The 25,698-nt window shown below is 40.9% G+C and overlaps 1 protein-coding gene across 1 annotated transcript in view; it reads left to right on the top strand.

Annotated features, from left to right (window-relative positions):
- Positions 1 to 25,698, top strand: part of PTPRM (protein tyrosine phosphatase receptor type M) — a 756,425-nt gene that overhangs the window by 446,200 nt on the left and 284,527 nt on the right. Inside the window, exons 10-11 of the mRNA XM_068563694.1 lie at positions 12,143 to 12,344; positions 15,157 to 15,259. Of these exons, the coding sequence (XP_068419795.1) occupies positions 12,143 to 12,344; positions 15,157 to 15,259 (305 nt within the window). The remainder of the gene's footprint in view (positions 1 to 12,142; positions 12,345 to 15,156; positions 15,260 to 25,698) is intronic.

Below are 25,698 nucleotides of genomic sequence, written 5' to 3'. Positions count from 1 at the left end.
CCCCAAGGTGGGCCTTAGATGGTGTCTGTGCAGGGAGCTCCTCTTTGGCTAAAACACACTGCACCCTGGGGCTCACCCAGCCTGTACCTGAGTCTGCAGGAGACCCAGCTTCCTCCTGGTGCAGGGCTGCTGGAGAACCAGACCAGTCCCCTCCCTGGAGGACCACAGTCCCCTGGGACAGACATGCCAAGGAAACAAAACCGTTGCCCAAAGGGAAACCAAGACCTTAGGAACAGCGTATTCATGGAAACACAGTTGACTGTAGGCCAAAACTGGAAGGCAAGATACGTTATCATAGTTGGAAAAAAGCTTAGTAATAAATGCTATGGGTGTTTCTTGAGGAGCACACTTTTAGGGTTTTTTGAAGAAGAGGAGGAAAAAACAGAAGGAATGTTGTAAATGTTGTAAGTGAACATACTGTGGGTTCACGTTATTCTCAAGTTCTCTCTTTACCTCTTAAGAAAGATATACCAGATCATTAATGATTGGAAAATGCTGACAATGTCATCTTTTGCCAGGAGTTATGGCAATGACGGCACTAAAGCATCCTTCTGGCCTCAATTCTTTGTCCTCCCCATCCTCAGCCTTCTCAAACTAGCCTTCCTTCCTCTTGCCCCCACCTGTGTTCTAACCCCAGCCCTTCTCATGCCTTACCTCCTGCTCAGCCGTTTCATTCTATCTGAGACATGTTCCTAAAATCTGGGACTGGTAATTACACTTTTCCTCAATGGCTATCCAGATTTTTATTTTATCAAATTATAAATGCAGTATTGTTCTCTGAAAGGATACTTTAAGTACAGAAGTATTCAAAATAAAATGTCTTTGCTTCCCAAATTCACTTTTCAGAGGTAACTACTATGAACAACTAGATGCATGTGCTTCCAGAATTTTACAAGGTAGAAATTTATAGTGCAAGTGCACTTATGAATATACATGGATAAAATCTAATAAATGCTAGCAAACCCAGCATTTTATTACAAGAATAATATGCCATATAAGACCCCCTCCACATCATACAAAAATAAATGCCAAATAAGTCCATGATCTAAACACAAAAATTAAACTATAGCAACACTATAAGAAAAATAAGGAAGACTTTTGTAATAAGCTTATTTTGAAATAAGCTTTTGTAATATATCTTGACATAAAACCCAGAAGTCATTTAAAAAAGATTGACAGATTTGGTTATATAAGAATTTAAACTTCTGAATGATAGAAGATGCCACAAAGGAAAGTCTAAATACAAACAGAAGACTTGGGGAAATTATTTTCAACATTTATAGCAGTCAACTGGCTGGTGGCTGTAATTATAACACACTTGATACAGATTGATAAGAAGTAGACAACACTCCATTAGAAAAAATGGGTGAAGAATAAAAGGAGTTGATTCATAGGAAAAAAAAAATCTGAATGGCATAAGCAGATGAACCTAACCTTACCAAGGATTAAGAAATGAAATGAAACAAACACTTCAGAAAGTTTAAGTTGGTGCAAATCCAGTGTTAAGGGGTGATGTGGTGAAATTTGTGTGCACAGACCGTTGACGGGGACATACAATTTTGCAACCTCTCATGTAGACAACTTGGGAATATCTATCAAAATTCAGACACTGCATGTCAAGCCTGTTTAGGGAAGTTTCTCAGTCAGTAATACTCCCAAATGCACAGGGATGTATGTCTCAGTATTTTCATTGTACCCCACTAACTTTATATGGCTCTCGATTGCTTAGTGAATCAACTCCAAACTCCTGGTCACGAGAGTCACACACACAACAAGTTTTTGAAAAAAACATTTAGTATGTATAAGGTATTAGAAGAGAACAAAATATAAAAGATCCTCTCTCTCCTCTACTAGAAGTGAGCAGTCCTATCAGCAGCTAATTATAGAAAAGAATGAAATGAGGACCAAATGTCTGCCTCGATGCAGCGTGTGCAGGGTTGTCGGGCACATAGTAAAGGAGAACAGTCTGGACTCATCAGCCCACTGGGGCGTTGACGGATGGAGAGTTGAAAATACCTCAAGACCCCCCACCTGGAGAGCGGGGCTCAGTGACTCACTCTCCCCTGAGACAGGTCATAGGGTGGAGAGAGGGAGAATTGAGGGGTCCTCTTTGCTATCAGTATTCAAGGCCATACATGGTACCATCCCAATTGATACTTGTTACTGCATCTCCCGTGATTCTCTCCTGGAACTGAATGAGCCATGTGTATGGAGTTATCTTTTCTCCATGAACCTTCTGATTTTTCACACCTGCTTCTGCTTATCCGCTTCTTTCCTCCTGACTGCCTCCCCTCGTTCTCCTCCTATGGCACTTCTGCTTATCTTTCAGCATTTCAGTCAAATTTTGAACTTTTCCGTGGAGCATCCTGGGTTCTTGCGTCCCGTGGAATCCGATTTACTTGTTGGTTCCTTTGATTGCTTGCCCCTCTGTTGAAGGACTGTATTTAAGGCTGGCTGGCATTGCAGCCTACTCACACTCCCTGGAAGATTGATTGCCCTCGTGGTCAGAGATTACGTGTTATTCCACTTTGGTTCTCCAGAATTTGAGACTTAGAGGAGGGGAAGATGATGCTGGAGTATTTCAGGCACTGACCTGCCAATCAGAAGTCATCCGATGTGAGCAGCAGCTGACTCCACCTCACCTGATCTAACCCCACACATGTTGTCTGCGTGTCAGTTTGCTTTCAGCGTGGGCATCCCATCAAGTCCCTGGGTCCACCCTGGAACGTCAGTGTTCTCCATGGAGGCATCATTAGAATCACCTTGGCCCTCAGCCAACGAAACGGCCAAGTGTGAGCTCAGCCCCAGACCTCCCTCCTGGGAGTCTCCGGATGCTCGTCCTTGGCCTGGTACTTACTAGGCACTTAATAAACGTGCTGAATGAACCAGTGAAAAAATAAATACTGAAAGTACATGTTGCATTTGGATGTGAGCGTGGAGCTGGGTGCCCTTCAGAAGTACTGCTCAGGAGGACAGATGCTTACTGACCATCAGCTGCGCAGGCAACAGAGTTCTAGGGTCAAGTTCACCGTGTTCCCGAGGAACCGTTTTATTCCTGGAATTCAGACTCGCAGGGCACTGGATGGGTTTGAGGGGGAATCCATGAACTTTCTGACATTTTGTGTCCACTTGGACACAACATAGTTGCTTGTTAGGGGTTTGTTAGAGGTGAGGGAGAGGATTCATGATTTTTAAGAGCAGCGTATACGTGCTTTGTTACGGGTTGGGGAGAGGAAGTGTGCTTTTTAACAAATTGTCAAGGACTGTGACCGAAAGAACCCCAGTCTAGCGGATCCTGCAAGGCCATGGCTAGAGGCGAGTACAAACCCATCAGCACTGGTAAAACAGCAAGTCCTCTGATAACGCATTTGCTTTTTGCTTTGCGGAGCAAACGTCCTTCTTGCCGCACCGTGAGCATGTGTGTGTGTGCGTGCACATACCCGCCCTCCCCGGAGTCTTTAGGAAAATATATACCGAGTGCCAAATAGTTACTGATCACAGTGGGATCAGAAAGAAGAATAAGCTATCACTATTCAGAAAGAAGAGACAACTGTATGAAAAGTTTCAATTCCTTTGGCATGTTTAAGTCACAATTTCGGACTACAAAGAGCTCTTACAGCTCTCCATGATTTGTTGCCGAATGGATGGTAGGGACACAGTCACAGCAGCCGGTGTTGAGCAGATCCAGTGATCATTAGGACGGGTTTGGGAAGCCTTTACGGATACGTAGAATGGGAGCTCTGGCTCGAGACATGGATAGACATGTTTTTGGTTCCAGTCTCAAACTCCCGGCAGCATCTTTGAAAGCATTTCCTTCTTAACACACTGTGTTCTTTTGATTTCTATGACAGCTGTCTCTTTTGGCTTCTCCCTGCTTTCTGGCTCTCCTTCTCTGCCCTAAATTAAATATCAGCATTTCCCCAGGGACCTCATCCAGTCCTGAACCGTAATGTTCCAACGCTGCTCACCCCCAGGTCTCTACTTCCAGCCCAGACCTCTCAGCTCCCAGCCCTATGTCCTACACGGTGTGTCCTCTTGACTGTCACAGGCATCTCGACCTTGACATGCCCACCCCCCAACAGTTAACTTCTCGTTTATTCCGTCCCATTTCAGTAAGCAGGACATCCTTTGCTCAAGCCCAGACATGGAGCCTGTCTTGGTTCCTCCATCTGTCCCCACATCCAGTGCATCACTGACTTCTGCTCATGTCGGCTCTAAAACTTGCCGATTCCTTTCATGTGTTTCTCTCTTCCTGGCCCCACCCTTGGTCCAAGCCACTGCCTTCTCTCACCTGTGCTGTGGCCTCACCCATGGCCTCTGCCGGGGCTCCTAGGGGTCCTCCTACTACCTTTGGTGCCCCCTTCAAGAAAGCAACCCTCCACCTGGCAGCCAACGTGATCTCTTTATAAGGGAAGATCATTTCATCTTCACACTTAAAATTGTTCAAAGTCCCCTGTTGTATGTCTCCACACTTTCTCCCTTGGGGTACTGAGCACTGCAGGGAATTGCCCCCCCAACGTTACCAGCCCCCCCCCCAGGGACCACGCCACTTCGCTGGCTGGGCTGCAGCCACAGGGGCCTTCTTTCTGTCCATCGTCTGTGTCCAGAATGCTCCTGCTTCATGGTCTTAGTTCATGCTGTTCTTCCCCAGACTCTTGGCCTGGCTGACTCCTTCCCAAGTTCAATTAACTGTCATCTCCTCAGGGGATGCTCCCCCGGCCATTCTGAATGGCTGAGCATGGGCCCCGCCCCCAAAATCCCCTTCATCTTAGCATCCTGTTTGTTTCTTCCATGGCACTTAGTGTTTACAAATTATTAATTTACTTCCTGGATGTCTCCCCAGCTCCTCCCCACCCCAGTCCAGATTCTTGGCTGCCCGAGGGCAGGGCCTGGGTCGTCCTGCTGACTGCAGTGCTCGTGCTCGCACAGTTCAGTCAGTATTTCAATGGCAAGAGTGAATCTGAATTCATGGTGGAGGAAAGAGGACAGAGTTAACTCTCTCACATTCCAAGGAGGTGAGAGTTTATAAGCAAAAGCAGCGTCAGAAAAGCCCAGTGTTTGTGGGGCAGTAAATCTTTGTCCCCTGACCAGGACAGAAGAAAATATGATGTCATCCCATGTGAACTTCTGCTGCCAGTGTCCTTGTCCCTGCGGTGAGCCACAGCCACCCCCGCCTCTGCAGGAGACCCTCCAACACTAGCAACCGCGTGGCTGACAGGGTCTTTGAATGAAAAGAATTGAGGACAGTCTCAGAGACCTCTGTGACAACATTAAATGCACCAACATTCGAATTATAGGGGTCCCAGAAGAAGAAGAGAAAAAGGGACTGAGAAAATATTTGAAGAGATTATAGTTGAAAACTTCCCTAATACGGGAAAGGAAATAATCAAGTCCAGGAAGCACAGAGAGTCCCATACAGGATGAATCCAAGGAGAAACATGCCAAGACACACATTAAACAAACTATAAAAAATTAAATACAAAGAAATATATTAAAAGCAGCAAGGGAAAAGCAACAAATAACATACAAGGGGATCCCCATAAGGTTAACAGCTGATCTTTCAGCAGAAACTCTGCAAGCCAGAAGGGAGTTGCAGGACATATTTAAAGTGATGAAAGGGAAAAACCTACAACCAAGATTACTCTACTCAGCAAGGATCTCATTCAGATTCGATGTAGAAATTAAAACCTTTACAGACAAGCAAAAGCTAAGAGAATTCAGCACCACCAAACCAGCTTTATAACAAATGTTAAAGGAACTTCTCTAGGCAGGAAACACAAGAGAAGGAAAACACCTACAATAAAAAACCCAAAACAATTAAGAAAATGGTAATAGGGACATACATATCGATAATTACCTTAAATGTAAATGGATTAAATGCTCCAACCAATAGACATAGACTGGCTGAATGCATACAAAAACAAGACCCATATATATGCTGTCTACAAGAGACCCACTTCAGACCTAGGGACACATACAGACTGAAAGTGACAGTATGGAAAAAGATACGCCATGCAAATGGAAATCAAAAGAAAGCTGGAGGAGCAATTCTCATGTCAGACAGAATAGACTTTAAAATAAAGACTATTACAAGAGACAAAGAAGGACACTACATAATAATCAATGGATCAATCCAAGAAGAAGATATAACAATTTTAAATATTTATGCACCCAACATAGTAGCACCTCAGTACATAAGGGAAATGCTAACAGCCATAAAAGGGGAAATTGACAGTAACACAATCATAGTAGGGGACTTTAACACCCCACTTTCACCAGTAGACAGATCATCGAAAATGAAAATAAATAAGGAAACACAAGCTTTAAATGACACATTAAACAGGATGGACTTGATTGATATTTATAGGACATTCCATCCAAAAACAACAGAATACACTTTCTTCTCAGCGCTTATGGAACATTTTCCAGGATAGATCATATCATGGGTCACAAATCAAGCCTTGGTAAATTTAAGAAAATTGAAATCGTATCAAGTATCTTTACTGACCATAATGCTATAAGACTAGGTATCAATTACAGGAAAAAAAAAAACTGTAAAAAATGCAAACACATGGAGGCTAAACAATACACTACTAAATAAACAAGAGATCACTGAAGAAATCAAAGAGGAAATTAAAAAATACCTAGAAACAAATGACAGTGAAAACACGACCACCCAAAACCTATGGGATGCAGCAAAAGCAGTTCTAAGAGGAAAGTTTATAGCAATACAATCCTAACCTCAAGAAACAAGAAACGTCTCAAATAAACAACCTAACCCTACACCTAAAGCAATTAGAGAAAGAAGAACAAAAGAAACCCAAAGTTAGCAGAAGGAAAGAAATCATAAAGATCAGATCAGATCAGAAATAAATGAAAAGGAAATGAAGGAAACAATCGCAAAGATCAATAAAACTAAAAGCTCGTTCTTTGAGAAGAAAAACAAAATTGATAAACCATTAGCCAGAGTCATCAAAAAAAAAAGGGAAAAGACTCAAATCAATAGATTTAGAAATGAAAAAGGAGAAGTAACAACTGACACTGCAGAAGTACAAAGGATCATGAGAGATTATTACAAGCAACTCTATGCCAATAAAATGGACAACCTGGAAGAAATGGACAAATTCTTAGAAAATCACAACCTTTTGAGACTGAAGCAGGAAGAAATAGAAACTATAGACAGACCAATCACAAGCACTAAATTGAAACTGTGATTAAAAATCTTCCAGCAAACAAAAGCCCAGGACCAGATGGCTTCACAGGTGAATTCTATCAAACATTTAAAGAAGAGCTAACATCTATCCTTCTCAAACTCTTCCAAAATATAGCAGAGGGAGGAACACTCCCAAACTCATTCTATGAGGCCACCATCACCCTGATACCAAAACCAGACAAAGATGTCACAAAAAAACAAAACTACAGGCCAGTATCACTGATGAATATAAATGCAAAAATCCTCAACAAAATACTGGCAAACAGAATCCAACAGCACATTTAAAAGATCATACACATGATCAAGTGGGGTTTATCCCAGGAATGCAAGGATTCTTCAATATATGCAAGTCAATCAATGTGATAAACCATATTAACAAATTGAAGGATTAAAAACCATATGATCATCTCAATAGATGCAGAAAAAGCTTTTGACAAAATTCAACACCGATTTATAATAAAAACTCTCCAGAAAGTGGGCATAGAGGGAACTTACCTCAACATAATAAAGGCCATATATGACAAACCCACAGCCAATGTTGTTCTTAATGGTGAAAAACTGAAAGCATTTCCTCTAAGATCAGGAACAAGACAAGGTTGCCCACTCTCACCACTGTTATTCCAGATAGTTTTGGAAGTTTTAGCCACAGCAGTCAGAGAAGAAAAAGAAATAGAAGGAATCCAAATAGGAAAAGAAGAAGTAAAACTGTCACTGTTTGCAGATGACATGATACTATACGTAGAGAATCCTAAAGATGCTACCAGAAAACTACTAGAGCTCATCAATGAATTTGGTAAAGTTGCAGGATACAAAATTAATGCACAGAAATCTCCTGCATTCCTATACACTAATGATCTGAAAGAGAGGATCTGAAAAATCTGAAAGAGAAATTAAGGAAACACTCCCATTTACCATTGCAACAAAAAGAATAAAATACCTAGAAATAAACCTACCTAAGGAGACAAAAGACCTGTATGCAGAAAAGTATAAGACACTGATGACAGAAATTAAAGATGATACAAACAGATGGAGAGATATACCATATCCTTGGATTGGAAGAGTCAACATTGTGAAAATGACTTTACTTCCCCAAGCAATCTACAGATTCAGTGCAATCCCTATCAAACAACCAATGGGCATTTTTCACAGAACTAGAACAAAAAATTTCACAATTTGTATGGAACACAAAAGACCCCGAATAGCTAAAGCAATCTTGAGAAAGTAAAACAAAGCTGGAGGAATCAGGCTCCCAGACTTCAGACTATACTACAAAGCTACAGTAATCCAGACAGTATGGTACTGGCACAAAAACAGAAATATAGATCAATGCAACAGGGTAGAAAGCACAGAGATAAACCCACGCACCTATGGTCACTTTATCTTTGATAAAGGAGGCAAGAATATACAATGGAGAAAACACAGCCTCTTCAATAAGTGGTTCTGGGAAAACTGGACAGCTACATGTAAAAGAATGAAATTAGAACACTCCCTAACACCATACACAAAGATAAACTCAAAATGGATTAAAGACCTAAATGTAAGGCCAGACACTATCAAACTCTTAGAGGAAAACATAGGCAGAACACTCCATGGCATAAATCACAGCAAGATCCTTTTTGACCCACCTCCTAGAGAAATGGAAAGAAAAACAAAAATAAACAAATGGGACCTAATGAAACTTAAAAGCTTTTGCACAGCATAGATGAGACAAAAAGGCAACTGTCAGAATGGGAGAAAATATTTGCAAATGAAGCAACTGACAAAGGATTAATCTCCAAAATATACAAGCAGCTCATGTAGCTCAATATCAAAAAAAGAAACAACCCAATCCAAAAATGGGCAGAAGACCTAAATAGACATTTCTCCAAAGACGATATACAAATGGCCAGTAAACACATGAAAGAATGCTCAACATCACTAATCATTAGAGAAATGCAAATCAAAACTACAAGGAGGTTATCACCTCACACCTGTCAGAATGGCCATCATCAAAAAGTCTACAAACAGTAAATGCTGGAGAGCGTGTTTTAGAAAAGGGAACCCTCTTGCACTGTTGGTGGGAATGTAAATTGATACCGCCACTATGGAGAACAGTATGGAGGTTCCTCAAAAAACTAAAAGTAGAACTACCATATGACCCAGCAATCCTACTACTGGGTATATACCCTGAGAAAACCATAATTCAAAAAGAGTCATGTACCACAATCTTCACTGCAGCTCTATTTACAATAGCCAGGACATGAAAGCAACCTAAGTGTCCATTCACAGATGAATGGATGAAGAAGATGTGGCACATATATACAATGGAATATTACTCAGCCATAAAAAGAAATGAAACTGAGTTATTTGTAGTGAGGTGGATGGACCTAGAGACTGTCATACAGAGTGAAGTAAGTCAGAAAGAGAAAAACAAATATGGTATGCTAACACATATATATGGAATCTAAAAATAAAAACCAAAAAAAAAAGCAATGGTTCTGAAGAACCTAGGGGCAGGACAGGCATAAAGATGCAGACATAGAGAATGGATTTGAGGATACAGGGAGCAGGAAGGGTAAGCTGGGACGAAGTGAGAGAGTGGCATGGACATGTATACACTACCAAATGTAAAATAGATAACTAGTGGGAAGCAGCTGCATAGCACAGGGAGATCAGCTTGATGCTTTGTGACCACCTAGGGGGTGGCATAGGGAGGGTGGGAGGGAGACGCAAGAGGGATAGGATATGGGGATATATGTATACGTATAGCTGATTCACTCTGTGATACAGCAGAAACTAGCACACGATTGTAAAGCAATTATACTCCAATTAAGATGTTAAAAAAAAAGAAAAAGAACGAAGTTTAGAGAAGAAGGTGTAGGCAAGTCTTAAGCACGGAGCTCAGAAGTTTGAACTTTGTCCCGTATGCATTTGTATCCCGTTGAAGTTTTTCATAAGGCCAGTCCTTATGCTAATTATACTGCATCATCACTGCTGGGTTGGGTCTCCCCTTACCCACCAGACTGCTACCTTCCCCCCAGCAGGTACTGTGTTTGAATCACCACATGAGACCCCAGCCCAGAGTACAGTGCTTGGCACACAAGAGACGTGCAGTGAAGATGCTGTGAATGAGGGAATTAATAAATTTGGAGGAGCAGTTATGTTGTCACAGCTTAGATCTGCCTCCTCTACCTCTTCTCTGGAGCTCTCAGGATGGAGTTCAAAGTGCGCAGCTAAGCGCATAGTAGCAGTGACGTTGAAGTCCCCCGACAGCAGCTGCTGGTGGGCGTGGTCTTGTCTCTTGACTCAGAGGCACCTGGTGCGGGAAGCCCATGAGAGGGTTAACAGCAAGTCTGCTGCCTGACTCTGATGGTGTCGTGCACGGCGGTGATTAATGTATACAGCAAACATTTTCTTGCCAAAGCGTAGTTGACTCAATCTAAATATTCTTTCAGAGAGGTCTCCTTAATTATAATGACATGCTATAAATATAAGAAGAAAGAATGTCAATTATCACTTGGTATAATAACAGTGTTAGTGTTCATGCACATAAATTATCAGTAACTTTAACCTATCTAAAAGCAAGAAAAGTGCTCAGTTTTGCAATTTAAAACTTTTGAATATGCCACATTTAAAAATTATGCCATTACAAGGAGGAGAAGTTAGTAATCACCCCTAAAATGCATGTTCTTGAAGAGTTGATGAACTACTTAGAGTGAAATTTTTTAAAATGTCATTTGAAAGGGCAAAATTTAAAGACACCTATGTTATATTTATTTTCACGCAATCCAGACTCATCCAGAGTGATGTGAACACCCGTCATGTGGCAAACATAAAGCTTCCAGAATTGCACTGTGTCCAAAATGGAAACTCCTAGTCATTCGGAGCAACTTAAATTTAAATTTTAGTTAATTAAAATAAAATGACTCACAGACATAGAAGAGATACTTACGGTTACCAAAGGGGGAAGGGAGGGAGAGATAAATCAGGAGTTTAGGATGAACATATACACACTACTATATATAAAATAGATAACCCACGAGGACCTACTGTATAGCACAGGGAACTATACTCAGTATCTTGTAATAACCTATAATGGAAAAGAATCTGGAAAACAATATGTATGTATGTGTGTATAATCATATAATCACTTTGCTGTATACCTGAAACTAACACAACATTGTAAATCAAGTAACTTCAAATTTTTTTAATGATTTTTAAAAATAATAATAAAACGAAATAAATTTTTCAGTTCTGTGGTCTCACCAGCCATGCTTCTAGTGCTCTGTGGCCACTGTGGTTAGGGGCCGCCACATTGAATAGTGCAGAATAGAACATTTCCATCCTGACAGTCCTATTGGACAGCATTGCTCTAAAGAAAAAAGTAAATAGGACACATCGCAAACACCACAGTCACAGCATTAAGGGCTACTGACACGCATCTAGGATTTATTTTTGGAGCAGATATCTTTGCCCACATTAAGGAAAACGCTTAAAAGTGCCCTTGTTCCCAGCATACGATAATCCTATTCAGGGCAAAGTCAGACTCTGGCCCCTGGATGAGAGATGAGGCCTTCCCCTTGTCGGGTCCTTATCTGTTTCAGCTGGTTGTCTATTTTGTTATTTTGTTTTAAGCCAGCTGTAATGTAGTTTTCCAACAAGACACTTTGAAAGCAAACAGCTTCAAGGTATTAGCTTAAACCTGAACTCATTCTTTATGTTCTAATCTACTGGCTTTCAGCTCCTCTGTCTATACAAGTAATAACTCATCACAGTTTTGGCTGAGTTCCTGTGCCCCTTCACTGGATCCAGGATTTGAAGAGTCTAGGGGAGCAGGAGAGCTTATCATAAAGCGTCTGACGGTGCATACATCAGGAGGGCTCATTGGATAAAGATGCAGTCTCGGTCGATCTGCCTCAGGTATTTCATCACATCCGTCTTCTCTTACAGATCACCTACAAGGCAGTCAGTTCCTTTGACCCAGAAATAGATCTATCCAATCAAAGTGGAAGAGTTTCAAAACTGGGAAATGAAACCCACTTTCTGTTTTTCGGACTGTATCCGGGAACCACATACTCCTTCACCATCCGAGCTAGCACGGCTAAGGGTTTTGGACCCCCGGCAACAAATCAGTTCACCACCAAAATATCAGGTATCGTACATTCTTGAGCTGTGTCTCTTATCAGAAGTAGCATTTGGGTACTTTCTCATTCCCGTTGTCAAGTCTGCAGAGCTCACCCACACATACACGTAAATTCATATTTTTGTAAGTATGAAAATCGGACTCATGGAATTCAATGAAACGCTGCAAATGTTTATCATGTGGGAGCTTCAGATCGTCGTCCTGCGTCAGGAAGTAGGCACTGTTTTAAGAGTGTGTGTCGGAGAACTCAGACATGAGCGGGAGATGCTGTTCCCAGCACTCTCAGCCCTTCGCAGTCCCAAGTTCCCAGAGCAGCAGTGTCGGGAAAGTCTCCATGGCGAGGTCTCTCACAACGGAGTGCTCAGCAGAAAGGCAGCGTTATGTGGAGTCCCTTCCAGAAGGCTCAGCCTTCCGTGGGGCCTTCACCGATAGTAGTTTCACGTCCTCAAGAGAGAGGCTACTACGGAGGGGAGGGCGCCAAGCACTTACATCCGCCACCTTATTTCTTGTAGAGACTCAATTACACCATCCAACAAAGGACATAATTTGGGAAATATTTCTGGGCATGTGCAACTGTGCAGAAAATGTCTTTGTGCTTCAGACTAGAGGAAATGGAGTTGCCATCTGGTGTGGGATATGCAGCAGCAATAAACACAGTTCCAGGGGACGTTTTTCCTTTTCCATGTTTTCCCCTTTGGATCGAGTAGGGCAGTATTTGAGTTTGGGCTGTGACTGTTTTGGTTGGGGGTAGAAGAGCAGAAGGCAGGTGACGGAGTAACTTCTCATCAGTCAGGGTCAGCTAAGTAATATTCAGCCTGATTTTTATATCTGATGTCCCTCATCCCTAGTTCTGTGAGAGATTTTCTTTAGGCCTGAAGGAAGGGAAGGAAATACAACACAAGTACTCTAAGCCTTCTACTAGGTTTTGAGGGAGGAGTGAGGTTTGGAATTTTGTTTTTTAAGCAATTATAACTTAAGGGATAACTTTGCATTGTGTAAGATTTAATTTATGAGCACAAGCTTAACTGGAAATTTAATAGACACTTGATGTGTGATATAAGACATTAGCTTATAAAAACAACATGGAGAGTTGGAAAAGAGGAAGGATACTTCAGAGGTTAGGAAAATGACATAAGTTGTACAGATGCCTGAGTAGAAAGACCACTGGGCCTGGAATCAGAATATATGAGTTCTAGTTATAATTTTTCCCAGTGCTGCTTCTCTGATCTTGATCAAGTGAATTTACTCCTGGATGTAAATTAAGTTGATATTATCTGTTATATGAACTTACCCTGGAGATTTAAAGAGGTAATGTGTGCCAATGTACATACCTCCAAGCCCCTTTTTTGGTAATTTCTCCCTATGGAAGCCATATTTCAAAGATTATTATCTTAAAGAGGCTATTCTTTTAGAAAAAAATAATTCATTTTTACCATTTGTATTAGGTAAAAATTCTGGTTGGTGTGAGTCTGGCCGCTCTTAGCCCACCAAGTTCAACAGTTCTATGCCAAAGCAAAGCCAGTTGACATTTTAGTTAGCCTGCAAAGGCTCATCAAGAATAACTCTTTGATTTTTCTGGTTCAAAGAAATTACGGATTCTCGGCCCCTATTTTCTACTTCCATGGACCTCAGAGAACTACTCTCTATCCAAAATGTAGTTCTGTGTTATGAACTGGAGTTAATTTTTAACAGAATTAGAGCTAATTTTAATGCTGAGAGAATCCAACGAATGGACCTGAGCTATAACCCCATGTCTTTTACATAAAAGCTTCTTGTATGGAAGAGATTTAAAAAACGATACTCGCCAAACTGGCCTCTACTGTCCTCATCAGGGACCCGACCTGAGGGCCTTACAAAGGCCGGTGCCTCTGCGGCCAGCGTGACAGCCTTCGTGCGGCGATGTCTCTTGTGCACCGTGATGACAGAATTACCGGAGAGCTGTTATATCTTCTAGTAACGAGCTGAACAATAGAAAGCAAAGACTGCCAGGAAATGGCCTTGGAAATGGGATCCACACTGGGAAGAGGGCTGACACTTGTAGAACTAGATTTGCCTGTCTCTCTTTATCTATTATCTCTTTGAATTCCTGTAATAACCCTGGAGGGTAATTTCTCCTATTTTGATGGATGAGTTAACTGAAGCTTCAGAGATAATTACCGTGCCTAAGCTCTCATGCTGGTCGAAACAAAAGGCAACAAAGTCAAGCACAAGCCTTTCTCACTTCAACTCATTATCTTTTCCGCGGTCCTGCTTTCCCAGAGAGCCCACCGGTGGTCACTAGGTCCAGCCAGGCCCTCTGATTCCTAAGGACCTCTTCAAATCTCTGGATGGATATTTGGTACACAAGAAACCTTGATTTAGATGGGAGAACTGAGATGATCAGTTTTATGATCCTAGTAATTATTTCTTAAATTTGCATTTAATATTTTAAGAAAAGCATATGTACAGAAAAGCACACAAATTAAATTTATTTTACAGTTTACAATTTAATTACAGTGATGTACATGTATGGATGGATGTAATGGCTACACCCATTTAGCGAGAATCCGAATCGAGAAACAGTATTACTAACACCTCCTAAGCCCCCCTCGTGCCCCCTCCCAGGTTAAACTCAAGACCAAGGTCAACACATGATGGTTTTAACAGCTGTCCCTGATGTTCAGCGTTGGGTAGATACGTAAAGGCTGTTCGTGGTTGGTTCACAGACGCAATTTAAACTAAGTGTGCTGTCTTCTTAATGCTCATTGTAAATGAAAGTAGAAAGGAAATGGAAAAGACAAACCAGAAATCATGAGTCTCCTGTCTCTTGCATCTTCCCTAGCACCCTCCATGCCGGCTTATGAGCTTGAGACGCCCTTGAATCAAACCGACAACACGGTGACGGTCCTGCTGAAGCCTGCACACAGCCGAGGCGCACCTGTCAGGTACCAAGCGGAGAAGGGGTGGTTTTAGGTGAAAACTGAAGTCAAGTCTCACATGTGTTTTCTGGGGATTTGCTACAGGCCTCGGTCCACATGTAAACCCATATTCTTATGAGCTCTAATTAAAAGAAAGGACTGAGGGGAAGGAAAGGGTTTTGATGTGGGGTGATCAAGTATTGTGTAAAGAGTTTGATTCTGATGCAAGTGGGTTGTTCTTTGAAGATACGGAACAAAAACCCCAGTCCTTTCGGAGGTGGCTTTACTCCTAAAAGGTAATTGCTCCCTGCAATTTAGTTACCCAAGGTCAGGTGAGCCCTATTCCTTAAATGGACTTTCGTGGGAGTGCTTTTGTTTGTTTTGTTTACATGGAGTTTTAAGTCCTTAACCTTCAGTAAATTGGCTAATCTCTCAATTGAATATGTGGTGTATAACTATTTTTTTTAAGGAAACAGGTGATTGGAAAGATGATTGTGAAGTCTTTATTTGAACAGATTTAAGTTTATTACCATGCTGTAGGCCTCATTTCTCATCATGTGATGATTTATATAGCTAAGAAATTACAAAGTATAACTTTTACTGTGAATGAATAAGATAAATTTATTCTTCGTAGGAAGGAGCAAAGGAATGCCTGAATAACTCTTGAGTATGAACTTGTCATAAGCTCATTAATCTATATAAATGAAATTTCTACTTGTTTCAGAGGGATTCAGATATTTTGTACTATCAGAGTAGATTCCCTTGAAAATAATCTATTCCTTGGAATAGCGTTCTCCAAGGAAACATTTACATTCACAATTAAGGCTACAGGGCCGGGGGTGGGGTTCCTTTCCCTGTGCCTTTTGTAGAATTTTATTTCATTAACCTTTTGAAACCTGGCCTCTCTTTGATCACGTTTTCACTACAGTATCCAAGGCCGATCCATTGGACTTCTTTCTGCCTGATAAGATATATAAGTTTCAGTTCACAGACTCAAGATGAAAAACAGACGAGCATTAGCTGATAGAGAATTCACATTAGGGTAGAATCAAAGAAACTTTTATTTGAAAACCCTGCAAAATGATATGAAACAAGTTTTAGTTTGTTGACTTACTCAAAGTAGTAGTCCATGTAAGGGATTTCGGATCGCCACTCATAGGTGCAGTAAGTGAGAACACTCTGAAATATGTAAAAGCTCTGTTCCAGATGTAAGATATTACTTCTGCAAGAAAAGCGATGCCACTGACACTGCCCAGCCCTTTGGGTTGATTTGTTTGGCACTGAGGGGTTGCACGAACTGAATGACCCCAGGCTCACCCTCACTGGATGGCTGTCCAAGACCCAAGCATACCTATGGCCGCGGGTCAGACTTTTTCACTCCAGCAAGCTGAATTATTATTAAATGAAAATTGACGCTCTGACCGTGGCCTTGAGAACATCGTTTTTTTCTGACCAATTTGAGTTACCCAGACTCAGCAAAACAGGCCGTTAGGACAGGAGTCCGGGTTCTTCCGCAGAGGCATCTCGATGAAATGAGAGGGTAGAGGTCATCCACTTTCAGAGCCTCCAAACTGAAGGAAGCTGAAACCCTAACCATTTCTCCAACACTGTACTTTATTCTCATAAAAACTCCTTTCACACATTTTCTATTCTTGTTGCTTCTTTCCTTCTAACCCTTTCAGTTGGATTGCCATCCTCATCTTTGTATAGATCTTCCCAAGTCTAAGTTTTCAAATAACATTTCTTTGGGCAATCCATGTTAGTCCTGTGCCCAGAAACCCTTTTCTTATCTTTTCAAAGTGTCAGTTGTGTCCCAAACGACTACTCATATTTTCCATCATCTGCCTTGCTAAGGCACGGTTTTGTTCTTTTACTTTACTCCTTTCTAGTTGTTTTTGGAGACTTTGAAGTCTTACTACTTAGTTAGTTGTAGACATCCTCAGGCTTTTTATTCTTATGTCTATAAAAATACAAATTCAGATGCTGGTCGGGGTGTCTAAAACGCAGGTCTCACATCATTTCATCAGGCCCAGCTCTAACTCTGTGAAGATTTCAGTTTATCATGTCACATGCTCTTTCACACCTGTCATACTGCCTGATTTTCCAAGTTCAGCACTGCTTTGCTTTTATAAAATATCATCTTGTTAACTGGCTAAGCATTCCTGGAATTGACCGGGATCATTTTGCATTCTGCCTCTATGATGCCTTCTTCTACAATGTTAGCAGCTTGAAATGAACAAATTTACTATCTGTATCCATCGTGGAAATCTACAATGCTAGAATCAAGATCAATTCTTGTGGCAAACAGTTCAATAAGCATTACAGGGAAATCCACTACAGATGCCACCTTTACTGGAAGGATGCTTGTCTTAAATGGGTAAATTTTATTGGCACAAATTTGAGAGAGGAAATTATCTCAAACTCACCTGTCAAAAAGATTTTTTTTTTTGAGAAAAGTGAATATTCTCTTCAAAGGATTCATTATTATAGTACAGCATAATGGGACTGATTATCTATTGAGTAGATGGAAGACCAATATATCTAGAAAGACTAGTTTGGAAAACAAATGTCCATAATACTCTCAATCTAAATGGGGTATATGAAAATTTTCAATTTCATTTAATGTTTAGAGAAATAAGAACTCTGATTAGGGACTCATAGGGACCTAAAATATAAAGCCATAATGTAGATTGAAACATTTGAACACATCTGGAAATTTGCAAAATGCACATGTAATCAACTGCAATACAAGAAAGCTTTTCCCAAATGGTAAGATAAATACTAGAAGAAGAAATAGAAGTGAACATCTGTTGGCTTTCCTGGATTTTGCACAGAATTATGTGTTCAAAAATACTGTCATTGTGTGATTGCAAAAAACCCATTCTTTTGATTGATTTGATTTTTCTTTAATCCATATTCATTGGTGTTGAAAATTTAGTCATACTTCACTGAGGCACTTTACTAAGTGAGGTGGTTGTATATTGATTCCACTACAAACACTCAGCTTGGTTAATGCGGATTCTTGAAATTGCACTAAACTCTCAGTGTAAATGATTGTTGTCTTTTTATCGATCAGCGCATCAGCTCTGTCACATAAAATTATTTAAATCCTGAGATGGCTGGGAAGAACACAAATTCCATCATTCCAGCCAGTAAACTAGCACCTAGGACGGAATTTTAATGTCTGTTCATGGATTCAATTTTTTTTTCTTTAATAAGACAGGGAAAAGCTTAATTTTCTTTTACTCATTTAGAATCACCTCATTTCTCTCTCTTCTTCTCTCCAATGTTTATTACATGCAGACAGAGTCCAACAGAGAAAACCCTAATAATTTGGCAGTAAAAGAGCAACTCTAAATAAAGAATGAGTTTTACACTAACTGTGGTGCTTTTCTTGCACTAACAAAAATTCTGTCTGTGATTTTACTCTTGTGATGTATGTCTTTATATATAATCTGCTGTGTGCAGTAACCCTCATTAATGATGTTTTATACCTTCTAATGGGCTGTAACTTGAGACTCAATCACGTTTTTGTAATTCAAATGACTCTCATTTTTGTTCCTTAGGCATTGTTGCTTTAATTTGTTCATAAATGTTTTGGAGCTCGGTGTCTTCTTAATTAAAACTCAGTGCTTGAATATGTTAACTAAATATTTTGATATTCATTTCAGTGGAATGTTCAAAGATTACCAAATCATTCTTTGATTCATTCATTCAGGAGAAACTGTTGAGTGGGGAAAACATCTATTACAGTTGTGTGCCTACAGGGAGGGATGGAAGGAGGGCAGTAATCACAGCAACAACCAAAACATTAACACGGAGGCTGAACCATGTGAATGTAATTTTAATTCATGGCAGCCACTTTGTTCTTCTAATGGTAACGTAGTCCAGATTATTTCTTTTTAATTTTATTGAAGTATGGTTGATTTCCAATATTGTGTTTAATTTCTGCTGTACAGCAAAGTGACTCAGTTATACATGTATATAATTTTTCATATTCTTTTCCATTATGGTTTATCTCAGGATATTGAATATAGTTCCCTGTGCTATACAGTAGGACCTTGTTTATTTATCCTGTATATAAGAGTTCGCATCTGCTAATCCCAACCTCTCGGTCCTTCCCTCCCCCTTGGCAACCACAAGTCTGTTCTCTCTGTCTGTGAGTCTGTTTCTGTTTCATAGATACGTTCATTTGTGTCGTATTTTAGATTCCACATATAAGTGATATCATATGGTATTTGGCTTTCTCGTTCTGATTTACTTCGCTTAGTATGATAATCTCTAGGACCGTACATATTGCTGCAAATGGCATTATTTCATTCTTTTATATGGCTGAGTAATATTCATATATATTATATATATATACACACACACCACATCCTCTTTATCCATTCATCTGTTGATGGGCATTTAGGTTGTTTCCATGTCTTTAGCCCTGATTATTTTAATGCTGTGCATTGGCAGTCATTGGTGACTTATACTGTGGCTATCCTCTAAGTTGAATGCTTCCTCAACAGTTATGTTTAAAAAGCAATTTGTGAATAGTTTCTGTTGCTGAGAATCGGGGCCAAAATCTTAAAGCAAATAGGAACTTCACTACCTTATGAATGGGGAAGAGAGGAGGCATAGGGAACGGAAGACATATTTTGCCTAACTTTTTTCAACAATGTGTCCTAGGTAAGTAAGGTTTCAAATGAGATAGGAAATATTTCTTGTTAGTAAAAAGCAAGCATAAATGCTTTTTTCATCCAAAACACCTCTGATTTAAAAACAGAAAGACTTGTATCATTTAACACCTGCAGTTTCATAGATAAGTCAAGAATTTGTTTATTTTTATATACTATGTCCAGATTTTTATTAAACTGATTTTGCCTTGAATTTGCTCTCATGGTAGACTGCAAATGTGTGCTATTTTCATTTACTCCTAACATTTTTTTCCTTATGCTGCTTTGTTTTACGTGGTAAAGTAGGAAACATTCTGATATTAAAGCATCATTGTTAACTTCAGTATTTCTTGATTTATTCAAATTACTCATCAAATATTCTTTTGTAACAAATTAGACAGAAAATGAAAAATGCATTAAAGGATGCTATTTTTCTCATTATAGAACTCTTTGTCTTTTGAAAAATCCACTCTTAGTCTTAGAAGAAGGTGAAGGACAAGTTTTCATTCCATTGAGGATAAATAGGCAGTAAAGCAATTGTATTTATTTTAAGAAAATGTGTTATATTTCTCATACATATTCCATTTGATCCTGGAGCTGTATGGGAAACGAGCTTTATTCTCTTTGTGGGCCTGCACTCGTGTCCCCAAGCTGGGTATCACACAGCAGTTTTTGTTAAAGGGACTCAGCGTGAGAGTGCCAGGGAGTCTGTGACACTTGCCACCTCGGATGGGACAGTGAAACTAACCTTTGTCAGTAAAAGAAAGGAAAGAGATCATTATTACTAATGAAAGGTAGGAGATAATCATGCATTTTGTTCTAAGAAGTTTGCTATTTTAGGAATTACAATTGTTGGCATATGATTGACTACGGTTTAGAAGTTTGATGTTAGGAAGTATGGACCAGATTCTTTTTACATTTTTTTTAAAGCAGCAGCAATCTATGTGATTGTCTCCCATTTCTAAGGCCCAGGAAAGACATTATCACTGCGTTGTCACCACCTTCTTGGGCACCCCTTTCTCTTCTGCTTCATGCAAGGAGCCTTTGAGCATTTCAACATTATAGGGTTCTTGTGAGGATTAAATGAGGTACTGTTTTTCAAATAGTACTTCAAACCGTACTTCGCACACACTAAATGCTACATAAGTGTTTCTTCTTGCTCTGGCACCCTTCAGACTGTAGCAGTAGGTGGTTCTCATTGTTTCTTTTCACACAACCAGCCCTGGGCCTCTACCTTTTCCTTTGTTGGTCTCATTCTCTTCAAATCTGCTATCACGAAAAATCTAATTTGTCATGGAAAATAAATTAAGAATTTAATAAGTGTGTCTATTAATAAAATCCTAAATAGAATTCCTATAAATTCTAATGTCTCTACTGCATTTTAAATTTTGATTGCCTCTGGTTACCTGTTTATTTATGCATTTGCACATTTTTTTTTTAAATAATGACTATATTTTCCTGTACTTTACAATATACCTTGTTGCTTATTTATTTTACACGTAGTAGTTTTTAAATTATTATTTATTTATTTATTTTTGGCTGTGTTGGGTCTTCGTTTCTGTGTGAGGGCTTCCTCCAGCTGTGGCAAGTGGGGGCCACTCTTCATCGCGGTGCGCGGGCCTCACCATCGTGGCCTCTCATTGCGGAGCACAGGCTCCAGACGCGCAGGCTCAGCAGCTGTGGCTCACGGGCCCAGTCGCTCTGCGGCATGTGGGATCCTCCCAGACCAGGGCTTGAACCAGTGTCCCCCGCATTAGCAGGCAGACTCTCAACCACTGCGCCACCAGGGAAGCCCATGCATTTGCACATTTTGAGGAACTGATACTATAACTAGGTAATGAACTCTGCCCCAACCCCAGTTCTGTACAACAGCTCTTTAAAAAGGTTAGGTGTTTCCATGTTGACCCCTGAGTCATTAGCTAATTATGGGCTTTATCAGCTCTAAACTTAAGTTTATGAATAAACTTAAGCATAAAACAAAAGGAAACCGATCTGCTGTTTAGAACCACTCTAAAAGTAAAGTTTGCAACTGTGCCATACCAACGAAGAGTCCATGAGACAAGTAACTTGCTTGTCTCAGTGGGGTCTGTTGTTGTCTCCACCCTCAAAGAATCTGCTCCTCCTTTCACTTTCTTAAAAGAAAGGTATCTGTTATTCAAGTACCATTTTATGGTCATTCAATCATTATGATTATATTAGAATTTATTCTCCAGATTCTAAAAATTGTCCTTTTTTTTTAAATTTTATTTTTCTGTACAGCAGGTTCTTATTAGTTATCTATTTTATCCATATTAGTGTATACATGTCAATCCCAGTCTCCCAGTTCATCCCACCACCACCCCCACCCCCACTTTCCCCCCTTGGTGTCCATACGTTTGTTCTCTACATCTGTGTCTCTATAAAAATTGCCCTTTAATCAGAATAGTTTTATCTATTAGTTTGATCTTGGCTCAGAGGAACCATTTAAATAGAGATTTTCCAAATATTTTATTATTTATCCATAAAAAAATTTATCTCTTTATATTACTTTCTTGCTGGATGAAAGAAAAAACTATAGTGTAAAACCTTACAATGCAAAGTTTACCTTAAGATCCAAAGATTCTGTAACTTAAAAGTAGCTTCAGGGACTTCCCTGGTGGCGTGGTGGTTAAGGATCCGCCTGCCAATGCAGGGGACACGGGTTTGAGCCCTGGCCCGGGAAGATACCACATGCCGTGGAGCAACCAAGCCCGTGCGCCACAACTACTGAGCCTGCACTCTAGTACCAGCGAGCCACAACTACTGAGCCCGCGCTCCGCAGCTACTGAGGCCTGCGCGCCTAGAGCCCGTGTTCCACAATAAGAGAAGCCACGGCAATGAGAAGCACGTGCACCGCAACGAAGAGTAGCCCCTGCCCACCACAACTAGAGAAAGCCAGAAAGCCTGCGTGCAGCAACGAAGACCCAACGCAGCCAAAAAAAAAAGTAGCTTCATTTTAAATTAACCTATTATAAATCAATGTATAATGTTCAGATCTACCCAGTACTTTGCTCTAAATTAATTGGAAACTACTGAATCTATCAATAATGAATAAGCAAGATCATTACGGCCTAAAAGATAAGACAGTATCAGGTGTCACGCATGGTCTTTTGGATGGGCAGAATCAGTCTTCCATCCTTTGACATAGGCAGGAAACTCTTCTAATATTCAAATAATTAATCTGATTATGCATCACATGAATAGCGGACCTAACTTTCTAAAATGACTCCCATGATACAGGGAAAGAACATACTCTTTGGACTAAATAAACCCAGTTTCAAATCCCAGCTCTCTCAACGACTATCTGTGTGATGGTTACAAATCTCTTAACATCTCTGAGCCTCAAGCCACTCATCTTTCCAAAACAAGGAGTGACGCCACGTTAGCTCACGGAGCTGCTGTTGGGGTTACGTTGACGCAGTAGACACTAGGTTCTGAGCACTGTGTGACTCCCTGGGGATCCAGAGGGGCCTGTCGTGGACTCTGTTCTCCCGGGGATTGCAGTCTAGACACATGAGCCCAGTCTAGACACATGAGCTCTGGTCCCCTGTCTCGGGTGCTGAGGAGCCTGAGGGCGGGGCTGTACCTGGGGCAGGGGGGGGTTGAGTAAGATTCCAGAGAGGAGCTGAGTCTTGACAGATGGATGTTGCCCATGGGATGTATGTCACATGGAGACAGGAGGTTACGTATGTGGCAGGGACTAAATACTGAGCAAGACAGATGGATCCCAGGAGGGCGGGGAGGACCAAGTTGGCCTGCTCTGGTGATGAGAAGTGTGATATAATTAGAGATGGGAGAAGCGGAAGGGAGATCAGGGGTAGATTGATTGATTGGGTGACCTTATGCTCCATACCAGGGGGTGGAGATGTATCCAATGGGCAGTGAGCAGCCATTCCAGGGACTTAGGTAAGGAAAAAATGTAGGGAAGATCAGCTGCAGCCGTGGAGGGTGGGTTAGTGGGACGGGGCATAGGACAGGTGTGCAGGTGTTCCTTTTCATCCGCCCAGTTAAGGTATCACTAACCCTTAGGGAAGGGATCTTGTACATGTCAAATGCTAATTTTCATTAGAAACGGGACTTAGGGGAACCAGAAACATTTAGTTCTTTTAGAAGAAAAAAAGAGAATGTATCGCCTAATCAAAGTGATTGGTGATGTTAACTGTTTAAAGTACTGTTAAAGTGCATACTAGGACACTCAAAATTGAAAAACTAGCTCAGCCATGACTCTCTGGTAGTTAACTGGAAATTACTAATCATGTGAATATTTTTAAATCCCAATTTTCATAAGCGGTAAAGAGGTGGCATTGTTAGTCCTTCTTGCTCAGAAGAACCTTCTGGACCTTTGTCTTTTTGCTTCTCTGTACCTTCCTTTTACTGTATCACCCTAACCCCTTTGCCCTGAGCCTGTGCTAGGCACTTTTGGGACGATTATGAAACACACTGGGGTGTGTTCGCAATGCCAGTGAATGCATGAGGCGGTGTCTTGGCTTTACTGAAGGAGCGCAAGAGGCGTGAATGCTCCAGCACGCTTAGTGGGTGAGAGTGGCTGACGCTTGGCTGAGGGACGGGGAAGACTCCAGGTTTTGATCACACCGTTTCTCGTTTTTCTCATTCCTATACCCAAAGGAACCCATGCTTGTCTCTGCAAAGATCAATGTCTGAGGTTGGACCACAGGCTACGCGAAGGCCCTTGAGTGTCATTTATAGTGGAGGCCGTACGTTATCATACGTGACCGCCTCCCTGGAGGTGAGGTCAGTAGTGCTGGGCACAGTCCCCGCACCCGCCGACCAGGAGCCCAGAAGCCACCTGTCAGGATGGGGAGGCAGACATGCAGGTTGAACTCACTGGCCACTGACAATAGAGAAAGTTACCTCCTGCTTCTTCCCCCCACGCCGTCTATCTGGACCATCCATAAATGTAACAGTGGAATCACAGCTTTTAGCTGTCTCAGTTGTAAACCCAGAGCCCCAGAAGGTTGCCGATGCCTTGAATTGAACAACTTATCGCCTGAGTGACAAATCTCACTGCTGCTCTGCCATTTGCTCTCAGCAGCTGCTGGGTCTTCCTAATCACGATTATTGATTCCATGGGGTTTAAGGGATGAATTTCTAGAGGTGTTCCAAGCTGAGACTGTTAGCCTTTGGGAGACAGGATCTTGGACATTTTGACAAAGACTAACTGATCCGACTATGGGTGCTTCACTTTCATTTTTTTAAGTGTTACAATCACATAAATACGTGAGAAAAGATGACAAGTTCAAAGAGGCTGATAGTTACTCTTGGGGCAGACAGTGAAAGCCAATCCAGGGAGCTGCTGAGAGCTGTGGGCTTTGGGGGCCAAGGAGCCACTCGGAGAGGACCTGACCACTCTCCTCAGGTGTCAGAACCTCGTGATCCTATGGAGGGGGGCGGACATGGCCATATAATGAACACTGTTTTATGTCATTCTCTTCAGCAGAACATTTTCTCAACCAGCGCTTCTAAGTATGTACAGTGTAATTGTTTATGATGAGAACAGCAAAGCACAGGAAAATGCTGATGCGCCTTCTATTTCATCAAAAATTATTTTATTAAGTCTATTATTACATTATGCTTGTGATGGTTACCTATATTTGGTTTTCAGCTCCTTAATTTAATTAACAGTCAATTCTTCAATCTGTGAGACAGTAGAACAATTGGGTAGCAATGTTTGTTTTTTCCATATCGTCGTATCCATTTTGAGCTGTTCTCTATGTCCTATTTTTTTCATTTCTCTACGTTTCCCTAATAGTGTTTGCCTGTCCA

This window comes from Eschrichtius robustus, chromosome 14, assembly GCF_028021215.1.
Source record: "Eschrichtius robustus isolate mEscRob2 chromosome 14, mEscRob2.pri, whole genome shotgun sequence".
NCBI classification, from domain to species: domain Eukaryota; kingdom Metazoa; phylum Chordata; class Mammalia; order Artiodactyla; family Eschrichtiidae; genus Eschrichtius; species Eschrichtius robustus.
The sequence above is the reverse complement of the archived record's forward strand: the minus strand, read 5'-3'. Positions and strand labels throughout refer to the sequence as shown.